The 17,834-nt window shown below is 48.5% G+C and overlaps 6 protein-coding genes across 6 annotated transcripts; 1 reads left to right on the top strand and 5 right to left on the bottom strand.

Moving 5' to 3' along the window:
• Positions 1 to 906: 906 nt before the first annotated feature.
• Positions 907 to 3,489, bottom strand: Aspvir_002431 (putative C6 transcription factor; the record flags this gene model as incomplete). The annotated part of the gene is made up of 5 exons (XM_043274030.1): positions 907 to 990; positions 1,042 to 1,137; positions 1,188 to 2,145; positions 2,169 to 2,812; positions 2,869 to 3,489. 5 exons carry the CDS (start codon positions 3,487 to 3,489, stop codon positions 907 to 909), a joined length of 2,403 nt encoding a protein of 800 aa, XP_043129965.1.
• Positions 3,490 to 4,326: 837 nt separating this feature from the next.
• Aspvir_002432 (uncharacterized protein) lies at positions 4,327 to 4,860 on the bottom strand (the record flags this gene model as incomplete). The annotated part of the gene is made up of 1 exon (XM_043274031.1): positions 4,327 to 4,860. The coding sequence occupies one exon, from the start codon at positions 4,858 to 4,860 to the stop codon at positions 4,327 to 4,329; it is 534 nt and encodes a 177-aa protein (XP_043129966.1).
• A 2,693-nt stretch (positions 4,861 to 7,553) lies between these two features.
• Positions 7,554 to 9,338, top strand: Aspvir_002433 (putative chromate ion transporter; the record flags this gene model as incomplete). Its single annotated transcript, XM_043274032.1, has 4 exons — positions 7,554 to 7,799; positions 7,857 to 7,978; positions 8,060 to 8,637; positions 8,710 to 9,338. 4 exons carry the CDS (start codon positions 7,554 to 7,556, stop codon positions 9,336 to 9,338), a joined length of 1,575 nt encoding a protein of 524 aa, XP_043129967.1.
• Positions 9,339 to 9,718: 380 nt separating this feature from the next.
• On the bottom strand, positions 9,719 to 10,606 carry Aspvir_002434 (uncharacterized protein; the record flags this gene model as incomplete). Its single annotated transcript, XM_043274033.1, has 3 exons — positions 9,719 to 10,247; positions 10,327 to 10,430; positions 10,511 to 10,606. The coding sequence occupies 3 exons, from the start codon at positions 10,604 to 10,606 to the stop codon at positions 9,719 to 9,721; spliced, it is 729 nt and encodes a 242-aa protein (XP_043129968.1).
• A 2,673-nt stretch (positions 10,607 to 13,279) lies between these two features.
• Aspvir_002435 (glycosyltransferase family 8 protein) lies at positions 13,280 to 14,517 on the bottom strand (the record flags this gene model as incomplete). Its single annotated transcript, XM_043274034.1, has 2 exons — positions 13,280 to 13,962; positions 14,046 to 14,517. The coding sequence occupies 2 exons, from the start codon at positions 14,515 to 14,517 to the stop codon at positions 13,280 to 13,282; spliced, it is 1,155 nt and encodes a 384-aa protein (XP_043129969.1).
• Positions 14,518 to 14,971: 454 nt separating this feature from the next.
• On the bottom strand, positions 14,972 to 17,451 carry Aspvir_002436 (repressor protein; the record flags this gene model as incomplete). The annotated part of the gene is made up of 2 exons (XM_043274035.1): positions 14,972 to 15,220; positions 15,283 to 17,451. The coding sequence occupies 2 exons, from the start codon at positions 17,449 to 17,451 to the stop codon at positions 14,972 to 14,974; spliced, it is 2,418 nt and encodes an 805-aa protein (XP_043129970.1).
• Between the last annotated feature and the right edge of the window lie 383 nt (positions 17,452 to 17,834).

Consider the following 17,834-nt stretch of genomic DNA (forward strand, 5'->3'; position numbering starts at 1 on the left):
CCACCGAGTTGCCAGCGCACAGGCCTTCTGCCAATCTTCCCCAGTGCTTGGCTTTTCCCGGATTATGAGCTTGAGGGACCGCCTGTCAGGCGCAAGAATAGAGTTTATCCGCCTATAGAAATTCATCCATTGCTGACGATCAGAGTGAAGTCGTTTGATACTTCTCCACATTATGCAGGGAGATTTGGAGACACTGACTTCAAACACAAGCTAATTACTTCAAGCATCGAGCGCTCGTGTTTTGCGGGATATTTCCTCCGCTGGGGTGCAGGGATCAGCCAACAAGTTCCACCAATGAAGGTGCACATGTGCATAGAACAAGCATTGTACGGCGATGATTACATGACTCCTGAATCATGATATTCTTATCATTGATTCATGAGTGCGCATACGGAGGGCAGAGAATACCATCAAATGACAGCAATCGCTCTAGCTGCTGGGACCGCGGCGACTGTGATAATGTGTGTCAACAATCGGAAACCAAACGCCTTTCTGCTGGTATATGATTTAAGTCCAGTATGGTGTACGGCTGTATGAGATTTCATCATTTATGGTAATAATCATCAATGGTGATGAAGAACGTTCTTTGTGAGGGACTTACGACATAGCTCCAGGGTCCTGGTTTGCTAATGACTCTATCGAACGCGAGATATGCAGAACTCCTCGACGGTGTATAAAAGCTGCTGGAACCCGGGATTGCCCAACTTTTATACTCGGTATCGGCGCACGTGTGGCTTCCCCTGCCGAGATGACTCGTCGCTATCACAGGCGAAGAAGGCTCTGTTTCATCTATACATGGATCTAACCGAGAGGTTTTTGTACATAAGCTAGTTGGAGATTTGCCAGTGGAAGATCGCAAGTTAACTCCTTATTTCTTGAACGCCTTTCCTCATGCACGCTAGTTGCTTAAAGCCCTGAGAAGAAATCGTTATTCCAAATTTCCGAAGCTCCATAGTCGGTCATGTCGAAGAGGGTTCCAAAGTCCAACGGCTAGCTTGTCAGCCTCTAGGGTCGATTCAATCATCTGAGACAGAGTCTTACCGAAATGTCCTCCATGGAGCTAGGGTCGAAAGCCATAGGATCAAAGGGCGGATCGAGTGGCGTACCCGCAGTGAGCCCGGGCGTTGAAATACTGGCCTAGTCCTGAATTAGCGAATAGCCGCTGTTGGGAAGCTGCAATCACTCACTTCCTTTGTGCTGTTTTCATCTTGCTTGCGTACGTCGGCCCAAGGCACCCCGCTCATCAATAACTGGCAGTCTCTGATGGCGTTTTCACCAGCTTGATCCATAGTCTTGAAGGAATCCTCCCCTTTCAATCGCGCCTTGGCAGATGCAAGCGTGATACTCAGGAAGATATATGGCTTACAACCCCTTCCTCCTGGTGCAATGCGACCGCCGAAGAGGTCGATGGTGTTTTCAACGGCACGTACCATGACCGCTTGCTGGGATTCCGCCATGTCGTTGAGGGAACTCAAGACGCTATTTTGGCCTTGGAGCATGGACTTTGACCGCGGATACTCGTCAGCCTGCAGAACTAGCTCCACGCAAACCATTATCGCCGCATGGAATAGCTCTTCACGGAACATTCCGCCGGTCAAATGTCCAAGATGAGGATGGGGCCGTGCTTCGGCAACGTCATGAGGGGGCTCCAGCAAGGAGAGCAGATCCAGCGCCGAGTCGAGGCAAATCTTTCGTGAGTAGGAGAATTTGGGAGTTCGCATGATACTGAGGCAAAAAGGGCGGTGGAGGGCTAGCAGATGCCTTCGTATTAGGAAAATGAAATACGACTTGGTGAATGCGGGATTCTCAACGCCGGGGATATGCGACAGAGATCTGTCGCTTGGGAACAAATCCAAAGCATCATTCAGAGACAGCATGAGCTCCTCGCTCAAGCGCAGAGCCTCGTCATACGAGATTGTGAATCTCAGGCGATTGACGAGCTTTGCTATGTGTACTCGCACGGGCAATGTACGCGAAAGTAGAACCTGAAGGCTGCTCCGAGCGAGGATGCCGGGATCTTTGGGAGGCGGATCTTCTGTCATACTTTCGATCAGATCTGCGTCATCATAGTTGGACGGTGGATCGCAATCGTACTCCTCCAGGTCAATCGTCGGCGGCATCCCTCCATCCATCGACGACTGTAGTCTAACTCCAGTATGGTAGCCCACAAACGGCGGCGCATTTCTGCCCAGAATCTAGACAGCTTCTGAAAGCGCAACGGGTTACGGTGCAAGCCCATGGTCATGGCTGATCGTATCAACGAGCCAGATGATATCCAAATGGTATCCCCATCAAAAGCGTTCGCTTGGCGCGCAATCAACGACAGACAATGGACTTGCAACATATCAAAGTTGGTGTTCCGAGTCGCAAATGACGTTGCGCTCCATGTCTGAACTGCTTCGATCCAATGTATTGCAGTACTCGCAAGTGAATCTTTGCCGTTGATCTGCGTTGTTGGGCTGTAAAAACAACTGCTAGCGGCCATTAAAAGCAAAAGCTTGGCCAAGAAAACTATATCGGGGTTCTGGGGTGCAGTCCAGTAATCTTCGTACTGCTTGAGAAAGGTTGGTATATGCAGGATGCGATATGTGGTTTCAAAATTGGACAAGTACAACTGGACTAGCTCATCAGCAACTCGGCGAGGAGGAAGCAGGTCCATAAAAGAAGAAGCCTGCTCCTGACGCACACGTTGCTGCTGTTCTCGTCTTTGCTTGAGCCACATTTCTTTCCGAAATTGTTTCAACGATCCAAACTCGGAATCTTTCTTATGTTTGGATTTGCGTTGCCTCAAGAAATCACCCACATCCCGGAACTACAAAGAACTTAGCCCGGAGGAATACACCAAGCGACAGGATGCTAGCAACTTACGAATGAAAGGGCTAGGATAGAGTGCGAGCGACCACAGTACCTAGTATTAGACTTTTTCCCCCGAAAAGATGCCCATGGGAGAGACCGGATGTCCTCGCTGAGATAGCATTCGTCTCCCGTTGTACGGGGTCCTGATTCTGAGACAATCGAGGATACGGTGCCCAGGGTCTCTGGAGTTTGAATCGAGCTGGCTTTTACCAGCGCATTTTCTAATGTCAGGACTCGGTTACGCAGCTCCTGCAGCTCATCAGAGCGACTTTTAGGCTTTGTAACTCTGGTCGGAAAAGGTCGGTGCTTGGAGTCGAAAACATAGACACCACTATGAACAGGACTGCTGCGATGAGCGCGATCTGTGGTCGTTCGAGCACGGTCATTGACAGTCGTATCTTGGTCTTCAGCGCGTCGGACGCTTGATAGCGCGCCAGCCTGAGGTCCTACATAGATGCACTGATCTGGAGTCTTGGACTTGATGCATTGGCTGCATGGCAATGCTCGATCACATTTGAGCTTTCGCCGTCTGCACACGGTGCATGCTAGCGGTGGTCTGCGCCGACGTGCTGCGGATTTGGGCGATGACCTTGAGTGCTCCATATGATGTGGCGACTCCTGATCGTCGTCCATCTTTGAATTGCGAGGAAATCATACTTCAAAGGCTTATGACCCCACAGGCGTGGTTTTCACGGCGGTGCTCAACTCAGGGCCATTCAACGGTCGCTGATGTTAGAATAATTGGTAATGCCCAATAGTTATGGAGCCTAGACCCGCCGAGGGCTTATCTGATCAACTCTGTACTCCTAAAGATGACTCAGTCTGACCAGATTAGAATTGTTCTGATGGTCGCGCCTGTAATGCTGAGTGCAAAAAAAATCGGGGATTATTGTCACTGCGTCTCGGCGTTACTGAATGCAGTATTTCTCGGGAGTCGGCATTAGCTTCGGATATGCCTATTATAGTAGTAAACTCCGTCTTCGGACTTTTAGGCTCAGCACTGTCGCGATCAAAAGGCCCAGAATGATGAAACATGAATATGACACTTGATGATAATAATTTTTGATTTCAGGAACACATGCAACGGGAGGGACACTCGGATTTCGGAAGACTTGAAGTCGGGCAGTTCTTCGTCGGACCCCGCGGAACCTGCCCATGATATATGTTTATGAGTCCGACGAGAGGACCATCACTAGACTCAATCAATCTCCTTCATAGATTCTACTCGCTTGTATAATCTTTGAAGAGGCACCATTGTAACAAAGATGAGATCCTTTTCCCCGTCGTACGGCCAGCTCAGTTGGCTTAGACAACTTACAAAGCAAATATCAACACTGAATTTCCACGCAAAAGCACAAAATCAACAACCTGCAATCTCTTTGCAGTGCTTTCGCAACTTTTGCAAAGTATAATTTGCCTCGTGTTTGTTTCATCCGTAAGATCAATTCATAGATCCCAGATCTGCGGAGCTCAGAGAAGTCCTTCCTCGAACAAAACCCATTCTTCACATCGTATATCAAAGTCGAAGTATGCCTCGCGGACTATTTTCCTTAGTCGCCTGCAGGCTCTTCTGAATGCAGACCGATACAGGATGTTTGCATGTACGTCTTCATCGCTGTCAAATCTTTCCGAGAGACCGAACATTCCATTGGGTGGTGATGACCGGGGCTGTAAGACGACCAACATGAGAGAATCTAGGCTGTCGAAGCTGCGTCTTGTCAGATTTGTCAACAATCTTGCCACAGGGTGTTCACAGGCACGAATGACCAGATGCCTCAGTGAGTCGGGTAATTCTGGGTTGTCGGTCAAGAGGCACTGTTCGATCTCTAGGTGCCGGAGATTCGTAAAGAAGGCGAAGGACTCAATCTTCGGGAATTCGTCCCAGCGCAGCCCCCAATCGTATAAATCAAGATCAACAATGATATATTCAAGGGTTTCTCTTTGTGAATTGAGGATGGCAGCGAGTTCTGAAAGTTCAACAAGATTTGAAGTGTCAGAATCCATCTCGTAGATCAAAGCTTTGAGACCCTTGCATGCGTATATGAGAGTTGTCAGAAGGTTTGTATTTAAAAACGTTCGGGTAAGGGAGAGTGAAGCAATGTTGAGAGACTGCGATGGGAGCATGAAGCCTGAATCACTAGCGCCCCGTACATCAAGGAGGGAAAGGGAAAAATATTCGAGGCACGACGAACTCAAGAAGAAGGATAGGGTGTCTGCCTGAATGATATTCATCTGGCCGCAAGTTCCTCCAATAGCGAGGCTCCTCAATTTAGACAGATACGGAGAAACCAAGCCCTTTTGTATCGAAGGCATATATGAAGCTCTCAGATCCTTCAAGTCTTCTTCTCCTAGCGTCAGATCAAGACGTTCAAGATTTGGTGTGCGAGAACACAGTAGTACAATCAAAGGAGGCACTTTCGCCCTCACTATAGATGAGAGAAACACCGCCTTGTCGTTCACGCAAAGACCTTGAACCACATCAACCAGCAGAGCTATAGTTTCTGGTGTGAGTGTTTTCGACCATCTTTCGGGCGTCCGGGATTCCCAGGTTGAGGTGTTTATGATTATCTGACGAACGCATGACCGAAGGTCGGGCCGAGAAAGAAGAGTTTGAGTAAAGCCTAGTAGAGAATACAGACCATCTCTGCTGCCGCTGGTCTTGTGACAACAATGACAATGAAGTCCATTCAGGTAAGTTTTGAAAAGTATCGGCTGAGCCAGGGCGTAGAGCTGGTGAGAGGTTAGGCAAAGGGAGAGAAGGACTGGCCAGTCTTCAGCTGACTCAAACAATCCGATGATGAAGAGGAGAATTTCCGCGGGTAAATCAAGAAGTCTCCTCATTGTCAAGAAAAAGATGAATGAGTGGAGGGAGTAGGAGTAGGTATGGAAACAAAGTGGTTGTTGGTGATGAGAAAATGGATGTCTGGGAGATCCGCATGTGGTCCCAGCCAGACACTCCACACCTCAGTCATGCCTCAACGGTGCATGAGTCAGTAGGTCAATCGGTACAGCTTTTGCATATCTTCCGCTGAAATCTTCCTCTTCTGAAACTGTCTTCCTCTCATATATACGCATATTGCTGCGCAATATAGCCCTTTTTAGATGCAGGACCCAGTATGATCAGGCATCCTTCACGTGTGGTAGAATTGACATGCTGCAATCTGGGTGACCAGCAGGTTCTGAAGATTTAGAGTAAGTAATCTTTCACTATTTTGCCTTCTATCCCCGTCATTCCCTTCTCTGACTCCTCCAGTTTCTGCTTGGATGGCCCTCTCAAAGAGACAAACTGGTTGTATACACGATGCATCGAAAGAACAGAGTTGACTTTACCTTTCACAATAGATGTGCCTGAGGCCGTTCGCATCGAATCTGTGGGCACAACAACCGGTATCGAGTGTTGCACGCCAAGTTTCTTTCGTTGGAGCCTTTGGAACTCACACTGTCTCTCCCAACGGAGGTTGAGCGATGGTTTCCCTTGTTTGCCAAATCGCTACTACTGCAGAGCAGATACTGTTGTGCATATACCACCTCGCGCTATGCCGCCGGGCTCTGAATGTTAACATATGAACCTTCTATAGCAGCAGGTGACGCAGAAACTTGATCAGACCCAGCAAAACTGGACGACCTCAGATACTTCGTTCGCTGTTGAAGAGTTTCAGTATTCTGAGCGTCCGTATCAACATGCTCAGAGAAAACCAAATTTCGAACAATGTATAGCCTGGGCCATTTGAGGGCGGATTGTTACTAGTTCAATACCTATTGTGCTTACTCTTGAGCACTGAGCGCAGTTTGCCCATCCAACTTTGCTCTGACAACTGATGCCCGACTTTCTGGAGGCGCTGAGACTATCTCTGGAGCCGAGCAACTGCCGCGGTGACAATCAGCCTGGACATAGTCCATTCCACATAGGTCTCCTTTTGGGACTTCCTGCATCATCTAGATAACCCCTGGTGAGCACGTCGAACAAGAGCTGTAGTATACAGCAGATGTCTGTTCATGACTAACGTCGGGTTAATAGAATGACTCTCAGTGCGCAGAACATTATTGAAGTTGTGCATACGGATCCTAAATTAGGATGGGAAACTAAATATAGTGTCTTATTTCCTAACAGGAGGGTACAAAGACAGGCTAAATAGCCATTCATTGGAAAAGAATCAGACGTTCATCAGATTCTGGATTGCATATGGTTTACCATCGGTAATGATTTCGGAACATACCTTAGTAGTATTGATCTTTGCGATAGATGCTTACCTGTTTAAGGCAGAAATACATGTATTTTATCTTCTTCAATCCTTATCTGCTGTCACCGTCAGGATGCTACCTACACAAAGAGTCGGAGAAAAACGAGCTTATATTAGAGTTTTGTAGAAACATAATACAACTAGGCCAAAAAGGCGTCCCGACGACGTACTCCTCAGTCTAGGCCTAAATATCCCGTAATCTTATTATCCTAACAAGTTTAGGCATTTCCAGGTCCAATCATCTTGGCAATTGTGACAAGCGGCGTGACATACTCCTCTCTTATGAATGGCCAGTTTTTCTGGGCTGCCAAGGAAACACATCATACGGAGTAAATACCGTAGGTATGGCTTGCGAATTGATGCTCAAAAGGAGGAGAGACTGCGGCGATATCAGTTCTATTCATGCTCTATTGCCAACTGAATACTCGCACATCGCTGGTTAGGGATAGAAAAAGGATGCAGCTGCCGGCGCCGTTCTCGCGCTACCTTTCTTCGCTCCGCGCATTGAACCAGCGCGTACAAGAGAGGGCGGCTTCTGAGCAACGTAAAAAAGGTCTTTCTAGCCGATTGAGCGATGTATTCTTACGAACATGGCATCTGGGGTTCACATCTTTTGGAGGACCGCCGGTCCATTTCCAGATTTTTCACGAAAAGTTTGTCGAGGGCAAAGGAGGACAGGAGAAATGGGCGGATGAGCAAACAGTTAGTGCTGAACCCAGCGATGATGGGTACGATAGGCTGATCGGAATGACCTTGTAGTATCAAGAACTATTTGCCATCTGTCAAGCTCTTCCCGGGCCCGGAAGCACGAAGATGCTTTTCTGCTTGACTTTATTGCATGCAGGCTTCATTCCAGCTGTATTTGCTTTCCTTATATGGAGGTGAGCTCTTGACATTACTCTATCTTCCACGCATCATTCGAGGCGATATGCAACGAACGGCGCAGCTAATCTCTAGTCTAGTCTTCCCGGAGCAGTTGGCATGTATGCTCTCTCCCTCGGTGTACAAAATATCAATGATGTCCTGCCGGAAATTGCATATGCATTCCTTTCTGGCCTCAATGCTTCGACTGTGGGAATTATTGCTCTGGCAGCCGTCCAGCTAGCAGAAAAGGCAATAAAGGATAAGCTTACCCGCATGCTAGTCATCTTCGGCGCTTGTGCCGGCCTGTGCTACAATGCCCTTTGGTACTTTCCGCTTCTCATGGTTCTTGGTGGTCTGTCAGTCGTCATATGGGACGGATGGATGAGCCAGTATATCCGTAAAACCAGGGCTAAATGGAGGCGACGAAACAGCCACCCCGAAGAAGCAAGGCAGGAAAATGGCGTTCCTAATGAAGTGGAGCTTCAAGAGCAACAAGACAGCCAGATGCGCAACACTCCTTCTAATCAAGGCACCGTACGGTCACGGAAGACTGGACAGGCAGCATCTCTTCCAGAAACTGCTTCTGATGCACAAACTGAGTCGTTGGAAGTCAGCGCTTCTCATGATCATATCATCCGGATCCGTGTCGGTATCGCGGTCTGCGTTGTTTTCTTCGGTATGTTCCTGCTTTGCGCTCATCCTCCAGCCTTTGATGTCTAGCCATGAGCCGTACTGACCGCCAACTCAGCCTCCTTTATTGCAATCCTGGTGGCAAGAGGGGTCATCAATCACCCACCACTTGCCCTGGACTTGTTCGCCAACATGTATCTGGCCGGAACAATTATCTTCGGAGGAGGTCCTGTGGTGATTCCTCTTCTGCGTTCTTACGTTGTTGATCCTGGCTGGGTATCCGGCAGAGATTTCCTGATTGGCCTGGCTCTTATTCAAGCATTCCCGGGCCCCAACTTCAATTTTGCGGTCTTCCTTGGAGCTCTGGCGCTTCAGAAGTCCCAGTTCCCGACTGTATTTGGCGCTTTCCTTGGCTACATCGGCATCTTCCTGCCTGGTATCACATTGGCAGTTGCCGTGCAGAGTTTTTGGAGAGTGCTCCGTAAGAGAAAGTGGGTTGTCGACTGGCTTAGAGGAGTCAATGCTGCTGCCGTGGGCCTGGTCTTCACTGCTGTATACAGGCTGTGGCAGATTGGATATTTGACACCCCAAGCAAGTAATGGTCAGAGTCTTGCTCTTGAGCCATGGTGGGTCGTTGTTGCTACAGTTACCTATGCGGAGCACGCTTGGTTCAAGGTGCCTCCAGCGATCGCGATCATCATTGGCGGTATTTTGGGACTCTGCTGGTATGGTGCTGTTGGTCGTTAACTCAGCTTTGCCTAAAGATCAAAATGGAATATAGTAGTATAGCGCGAATATGAGTACGAAGAAAGCTGAGAGGGATGGATGAAAGTAGTCTTCGCATATTCTTCGTTTGATACAAGGTTTATCATTCCATTGTAATATTACTCTACGTAATTGAGTATTCTTAGTCGAAACTCACAAGCCCCTTGAATTCGCTGTCTGCTCTAGATTTTTGAGACACAGTAATGCATATGACATCCCAGCAACCAGGGTGAAGCAACCAAAGCAAGGGCTGCAAGGCGTTTGATTGAACTCACCCTTCGTCCCTCTCTTGTCTCGCATCTTTAAGCATAGGCCTACGTCAGCGAATGTACTCTGGACGAGCCATTGACATGGCGTATCTCCTAACAGTGTCCTGCCTCCTTCGATGCGAGTTTGGTTCCCCCATGGTGTGACTGAAGCGCGAGTCCCCCGCTCATCTTCTTTGTCACAGACCTGATTCTTTCCTCGATGCTATCAGGATTATTCATAAGCATCCAGGGGATGCAGCCATTATGATGACGCAATTCTGCATCAATGAGGTATAGGCCTAGCCCGGGCTGCTTTGACACTCGGGTCACTTGTTGTAGGAGATCGCCCATGTTCTTTAAATGCTTCGCATGTTTTCGCAAAAAGCGCGACTCAATCGCGTTCAGTAAGGCTGTATCTTGGCATTTCCCAGCCAAAGTACACAGCTTTTCCAAATCCACGAAAAGCTTTCTCTGGACATTGAAGGCCTCCCGACAAGGGCCAACAGGCTCGACGGGTGAATCAGGCCATTCACATTTCGGCGCCTCAATGTTTGTTGGCTTACACCGACCTCCGCGGCTGATAAGATATTTCTCTAACCATAGCATATCGATCAAGCATTCCTGAGCGCTGCTTTCCCAAAGCCTGATTGGCGAGATGCAGTCAATACTCCAGTATTGCAGGCCACGCTCCCAACCTAGGGAGGAATTATTAGATGACGTACATGGCAAATCCGTGCAGAGCAATGTTGGCTCGCGAACAGTCTGCTGCGAGCTTTCGATAAAAGATCCAGCTCGTCAATTCTTCGTGAATATGGCCTCTAACAGACTGTGAAATATAAGCCTTGGGTTTCCAAAAGGGAAGTGCAATGATAGTGATCTAGGATCTGTCAGTGGACACGGCTTTACCTCTTCTAGCTCGTTCGTAAATGTAGATGGCCGTAGCCATTGATCAAGATCATGGCCCGAGACTTCAGAGATGATCGCCCTAGCTTGTTCAGACATGGTTGTTGTAGGTGAAGAAGTTTGTCGGTTCTATTCTAGATGCAATGCTTCGAGAATATCCAAAAGCCTGAACATCTTCAGTACAAGACGGAAATGTGGGAAGCATTGCAGTCTTGATATATGCCCCGTCACGGAAATGCACCCCCGAATCATCATCATGACATATAGTCCACGTATTGTGAGTATATATCATCTACAATACTTGGCGACCATCATGATTAGGGAGCGCGAAAGAAGCTCTAGTGAGGATGGCTCACACCGAAAAGAGTCATCACAATAGCGTAACCATTCCGTGAGAATGGTTGGCTGAAGCCCGCTCAATTCAATACCATTCTTTTGCAACTCGAAGAACGGACATCATCTCCATTTGTATAGAGCAGGAAGAGAAAGAAGGACATGTCGGAATTCGACTCCGGTGTTCCATTTCAGTGATGCAATAAGGTGCAAGCATTCGAAACAAAGTATGCTAGGCCTTGCGTTCCTTTGCATTCCTATCAACTTTGCAGTAACGCCTGGTCTGAATTGACCCCAGTTCTTTATATTCAGTTTTCTTTAGTGATCGCTTTTTGGTTCAGGATCAAGCATATAAGATCCCGTAGGGTGAACTCCTCCTGACTTATGAATATCCTCCAGCTACACTCTTTGTTGGGTCATTCTTAAGCTTATGATGCATTGCTATCATGGATCAACTTACTGCGCGGATCCAGCAGTTCAAAGTCAATTCAGTACATTCAAGCTTGATGCTCGCTTCAGAAACTCAAATGAGAGTAGCTGGTTCCTCTTCGCCTTCAGCCGCCAAGATCTAAATCAGCATAGAGCTTGACACCATCATGTGGAATAGATATCCCTCCCGATATCAGCAAATGCCACGGCAATGAGGTAGTAGTCAATAATGAGCAGTTGTGTCTGCCTCCTGCAGCGGATCAGTATTATGTTGGAAACGTATGCACTACCTCTCTACACCATACTATTCTACTACGCTAGAAATGGTTGTTTACCTTCTCACTTGCCTTATCTTTCTTCATATGACGTCATAGCTCCATTGAATTGGAATAAAGACGGTGAAGGATGGCAGTATCAAACAAACAACCGAAAGGCTTTTAACCATCATGTTTTAGAGCCCCCAAGGTTCCCTCCGTGCACTTAATATCTGTCACATTTTCTTGTCTCGCAGCGGCACGACCGCTTACTTACCTCTGGTTGATGACCTCCAATGGTCAAGATGCTCTACAATGCCCTAATTCGGACCCATCACATCACATCTCGTAAAAAAGTGTCAGCCTTGAAACGAGCAGCTGACACGCACAACTGTTTCGTACTTCTCCGCTATGGCGGATGTCCAGGGATCATGTATGTTGAATCCCAGGATATGAAGTCTGTGGAGTCGTGGGTCGATGTGGTGCGGAACCTGCGCTACAAGGATTTCCAGCTGGTTAGCCGACCAGGAGTGGTAACGAGAGATGATCAAGCCGGAGATTCGAAGCCTGACAGACCTTCTCAGAGCTCCGATACTCCAACTTTACCGCACGTAGGGCTATCTGAAGTTGAGTCCGTCAAGGAATTTGGGAGTATTATGGAACAGCGAGGTGTTTGGCAGTGGTGGAGAAAGGGAATGGGTTACTTGACCTGAATGTTGATGATTGATCTTGAGTGCTAGATCTTGCCTCAAGGCGCGCAGCTCCTAATTGTTGTTGGACTGCTTCCATGTGCCACAATTGGTTCTTTCAGCGCCATTTTTGCCGTGATATCCTCCTTGCGGCGGGTGGTCACGAATACTCCTGCTCTCGCAGCGTTATAATACCCGGGCATGCACGACAATTTGGCAGCAGTGAGGCTTGACTGTCAATCTCTAATAACAACCCCCTAGAACTGTCGAGTCTGCTGGCCATGGAGGGACCTCGTCGACATGCTCCGCTTCAAAGCAACAAGTCTTCCGCGGTTTCGCATCCCTTTCAGGCAGTGTACTTTGTTTAGTAACATTATATTCAAATGGTTTCGGCCATACCCCACCCTTGCGCTGCCTACAGACCCAGTGACTCGACTTTTTAGCTCACTTCATAGGGACTGACTGTCCACAAGATGGTCAACAGGAGTCGTATGGCCTCTGCAACTGAAATCTCTATGATACTCAAGGCTATAGTATACTAAACCGTCTTAATCCACATATTACCATATGCTATCCGTCTTGCAAGCATCCATTCACTCGTAGTTTCAGACGGCCTTTTGTGCCACCCGGTCATTTCGAGCAGCCGGGCAAGATTGTGGTCACTAAGTTTATGCACACACAGTATACGAAGTCCTTACTACTTAACAGCTTTTTCCGTTCAGCCAGTGGTTTAATTGTTTTGGCCCTTTTCGAAGGGCACAGTCCAAGTCAAATTGTCTAAAGCGCTTATTGGTAGCGGTAACCATCGAGGAATTGACTTCACATGAAAAAACCAAACGCCCATTACCTGGTGATATACATTGGATGATGATCGATCAACGTGACCAAGCACGTTGGCGTTGCGCATGCCTGACCTTGAACGCCGTTCCATATGTCGCGAATGGAAATATTATGGCTAGAGGAGTATCCGTAAAAGCTGAGGAGATGGTCCTAGTGAGGCTTCTCTATTGGAGGCCAATCGGGAGCATGGTAACTAAGTAGTCTACAAGTGTCCTATATAATCCAGATTAGCGAAATTTTGTACGAACCAAACGAATCTCTGCGCAAACCTTTCGTCTTTGACGGAAGTCGTGGTAGAGTGACTTCCATACCTCCCGATCACGACAACCCCTCTCTTGCGGTGTGCCGGGTTTATAGTCACACTTGGGTAGAATCTCAGCGAGCAGCTTCTGATTTGGAAGCACCCAGGGCTTTGGTAAAGGCCAGTCAGAGAAGTGCACAAGCTTGGCTTCTGCCAGGACCTTGTCAGGATCCCAAGTCTCATAGTCATTTCCAAAGAAATTGCGGTGATCTTTTTTCCGGAACTCGCCGGTGACTAGACCGTACTGCCGATGCGGAAGAACCAAGGCCGAATCTGCATAGCGATTATTTAACAACTCCATATCATATCCATGTGTCTCATTCGAATCAACTTCCACTTGACCGTAGATAGCTGGCTGAGCACTCTCCATGAGGGCTTTGAATTCGCGATAAGAAGGTTCAATCACGATCAGCAGGGACGATAGTTGCTTTGTATCCGGGAGCGCCCAGTAAGCTCGAGGCATAGCCGCTTTGGCCGGTGGGAGGAAGAAGAGCTCGTCCATCTTCTGGAGAACGGTAACGTCGGAATCAATGTGTATGACGCGATCGTACTCTGTCTCGCCGAAGGCGAGCAATTTCGCGATACTCTTATCCCAAGATTCGCCAGAGCCTGTGTAGATTGTTATCAGAGTTAGCGCCAGCTCTGCTTTTGAAGAACAGCCGAACTGTGACTCTGAACCCGGACACACGTACCTCCTCCAGCCTTGATCATTTCCGAACTAATAGGTACCAGCAACGCCTTGTACTTGTCCTTGGCGAGCTCTAGCAACTGGCTGTCCCTGTCACGATCATCTGCAACGAACATATCCCAGTCTTCAGGATAGAAGAGAACTCTATCCGCTCGGCTACCTAACCGCTCCAGAGCTTCAAACACCATCACGGCGTTACACAGATATGCGCTCGACGTCGCATACTGACTGTAGGCGTAACGCGACCAATCGACCTTATCATAGTCGATATGCGAAACAGGAGCTGGCGAAGGGGCTTCACGGCGAAACCAAAGTATCAGAATGATGAAGACTGCGAAGACAATCCAGGTCCGAATGTGTCTTAGTTGCCGCTTCGCAATCGCAAGACATGGCTCGTCGGGGATATCGAAGAAATCCGCTTCTGAAGACCCAGAACCCCTGCGGTAGGGAAGAAGGGAGGCCTTTTTGTTTCCCATTGATCATGAATTGCTGAATAGTGAGAGCCAGGGAACCATTCTGGCGTTGTCAACGCGCATGGCTCAATTACTGACAGGTAATCACTCATCACGGCCTTAAGAGATCTGCGGGCTGGATCATTACCGACCCCGTCCACGTGACGAACCTCCGACTGCGTGTCAAGATGTGACTCGTGTGTTTACTTTGTTTATCTCTGTTTCAGATGTCGGTCAAATTTTTCTCTGGAGTACTATACATCCAGCATATAACAGGTCTTCAATTTGCAAGTTCAAATGTGGACTACCACCGCTCAGGTGCCTTGCCTACGTACTATGGTGGATAGTTGAATGAATAGCTTCAACCATCCAGTATACTATGCTGAATCATGCAGTTTGTCGGCTCGTAACATAGGGGATGACTTGTACTTCAGGTCAAATGCGACTTCTCGCTTATTATCTGCAAAATAATATATCGTTAAGTATAGCCTAGCCTTGCTGGAATCTCTTTCTCATCGAGAGAACCGTTCTCTCCGACATAGTTCTGAAGAGCCTCAAGGGTCATCAATCGGCGAGGTGCCTTCCGTCCTGTTAAGAGCTCGAACTGCGCGACCGCTTGTTCTGAGACTAACTCCAGCCCTCCGACCAGTATCCACGGCCTTCCAGTTTCACTTCGGAACCGGCGCATTTGCCGCAGCAGGGGCGTATCCAAGGGTTTGTATGCAAACTGCGTCAACGAAAATTGATCAGCTAGATTCTTAAGGATCAAATGCGGTGAAAGTTGCTCACCTCCAAAATCACGCCGCCGGTTGGACTTCCGAGCCACTGTATCGGCATTTCGAAGTTGGCTGGAGGTTCATCTCTGTCAGGATCTGCTGGCACGCACGAGGCAATTAAGCATGGGTGGCAGGCATCCAATGGCCATTCATCTTGGAGGGACTTCAACACCCGTACGACTTGGGTTGAGCCCACCTGCGATGCAGCCCAAGAATTGAAATGACGTGCGACACTCTCCGCACGCGATAAGGTTCGGTTGTATATAAAAACTTTTCGGCAACCCAGCCGAAGCATAGCATAAATCGCGGCCCGAGCCATGCCACCGGCTCCAATAACCAGGCCTGTTGATTTCAAAGGGCTGATCGTATTACGGGGAGACAGGTGACGACTGATACAAGTCATAATACTCACCCAGTCTGTGTTTTCTCCGTACCATCCCAGAACAGGCCCCGCCTGGTTACGGCGGCTGGCTTGCTCTTGTAAGGGAAACATCGTCCCATCAGCTCGTGCACGCAGGGGCATAATGGTATTGATGGCCCCGATAGCTTCAGCATGTCTGCTTTTAGATGCGAGTTTCTGAAAGACCTGCACTCTCCACGGCTGCACAATACTCGCACCCCCGAAATGCGGATCACGGCCCAGCCGATCAAGCGCCGCAAGAGAAGGAAATTCGGGAATGCTATACGTGTGCCCCATGCCGCAGTGCCGAAAAGCAGCATTGTGCATGGCAGGTGATAGACTGTACGCCACGTTCCCTCCAAGGATGTAAAATTGCAGGGGGTCTAGCGCATAGCTCTGGAACAAGGCTTGAATGGCGTCTCGTGAAGTAATGAGGGGATCCCTGCCATTGTCCGTGCGACGCTTGATAGCCGGATGAGTCACGGAGGTCAATATCGAATTGAACACCTGCGAGGTCCTCCCAAGACTGCCAATGTTGTAGGCGATCACCGGGGGGTGTGAACCAGGTAGGGATTGGATTTTGTTGATAAATTTGCCCACAGCTGCATTATCCTCGCGCTCGGTGGCCACTTGAAGAATACGCACGATTTGGCAACCAAGCTTTTCTGCTTCGAGATACAGGCAAAGGCATTCCTCGTCCTCCCACGTCACGCAAGAGGACGGCTCGAAAAGATAATGGCCGATAATCTTTGTTCTACCTCTGTTGCGGATCATCTGATTGAACAAATATTGATTTTGGCCCAGATCGACTGCTAAATACTCCACCGCCAGCCTTAAGCCGTGCTCTAGGATGTTGAAATACAGCTCTGAGATCTGCGTCGATATAAGGTCGCCGCCGCCGATTCCGGATGCTGTTGTATCAACGGAGAGTATGATGGGTGTCCGGGCATTCCTCCGAAGCAGAGAAACTTGCTTGCTGATGGTGCTCGCCATGCTTGAACCCCAGCGGTCGACACAGAGCTCAATAGCATCTCCACCAGATTCAAGTTCTGCCAAATCGACGACTCCTTCAGTTAGATCAGAGGAGCGAACAAAGATTGCATGAGTAAATGATCGAAGTTCCGGGGGAGTCTCCAACAGTACGAAGGGTGAGTCGTAGCCAGGTTGGTCCACATCTGCGCCGGTGACAAAACGTACGAAGCGGGTGAAGTCCTCCTTCGCCTCTCTGAGTTTGAAGGAGTAATTAACAGATCGGCGATCAGATGGCTCTCCGTCGGTTTGAGCCTCCACACTGGAACGATCTTCTATGTTATAATACTCGAAATTTGAGCAAGTTCTGTGCAGAGGGTCACCCTCACACAGCAGCTTAACAGCCTGATGCTCTAAACCTAGCAAACTTTGGATCCGATCCATGTCGCGAACAAGGTACACGATAGGGTTCTTCGCCAAATACAAACGAAGGTGCTCCTGAATTGGCCGAGTGAGGCTACCAAGACCGCACTCAATGACACACTGCGATTGATGGTTGTCGAGCATCTTCTTGAGAACATCGATATCACGACGTTGAAATTCTTGACTGCCATGGCGCTTGAGGTACTCATGCCGCGTGAGCCCAGTAACTTCCTTGAAGTAATGATCCTCTGTGATGAAACGGCGTTTGAGAGCGGTGGCAGCAACGAAGCCGAGAGAGCGCTTTCCGCATCCTCGAATGCCAACTAGCACTAAGGAGGCATCGCGATCGAATCTCCGGGGAGTATTGACGCTCGAATTTGGGGGCATCATCGCTGCGGACGGTGGTATATGTACTGTTTTAAAAGCGAATTCAGGAATTGTTGTCCCAATTTAACCGAAGTTGTTTACTTTTAGGAGCGCCATCTCTCCATAGATCGAATTGTCAATGATCTGCACTGCTGAAAACTTGGTATTCCAAGTATAACGAGGTGAAGATAACAGTGCGTTGTTGGAGGTAAGGAAATCAAGAGGTTCTCCGGCGATAAGACGATGGCAATCTCACAGTTAACATGCCGGGAATGATAGTTTCACGACTTCACAGCTGAGAAAGGCGTCGAGATCGAAAAGGGACGAAGGATGAGGAGGTAGAGTAAGGAACATAGTAGTGGCCTGATAGCTGAGACTAAGAGGTGCCTCAGTATGAAAGGCCGGTC

Source organism: Aspergillus viridinutans (genome assembly GCF_018404265.1).
Source record: "Aspergillus viridinutans IFM 47045 DNA, scaffold_11, whole genome shotgun sequence".
Lineage (NCBI taxonomy): Eukaryota > Fungi > Ascomycota > Eurotiomycetes > Eurotiales > Aspergillaceae > Aspergillus > Aspergillus viridinutans.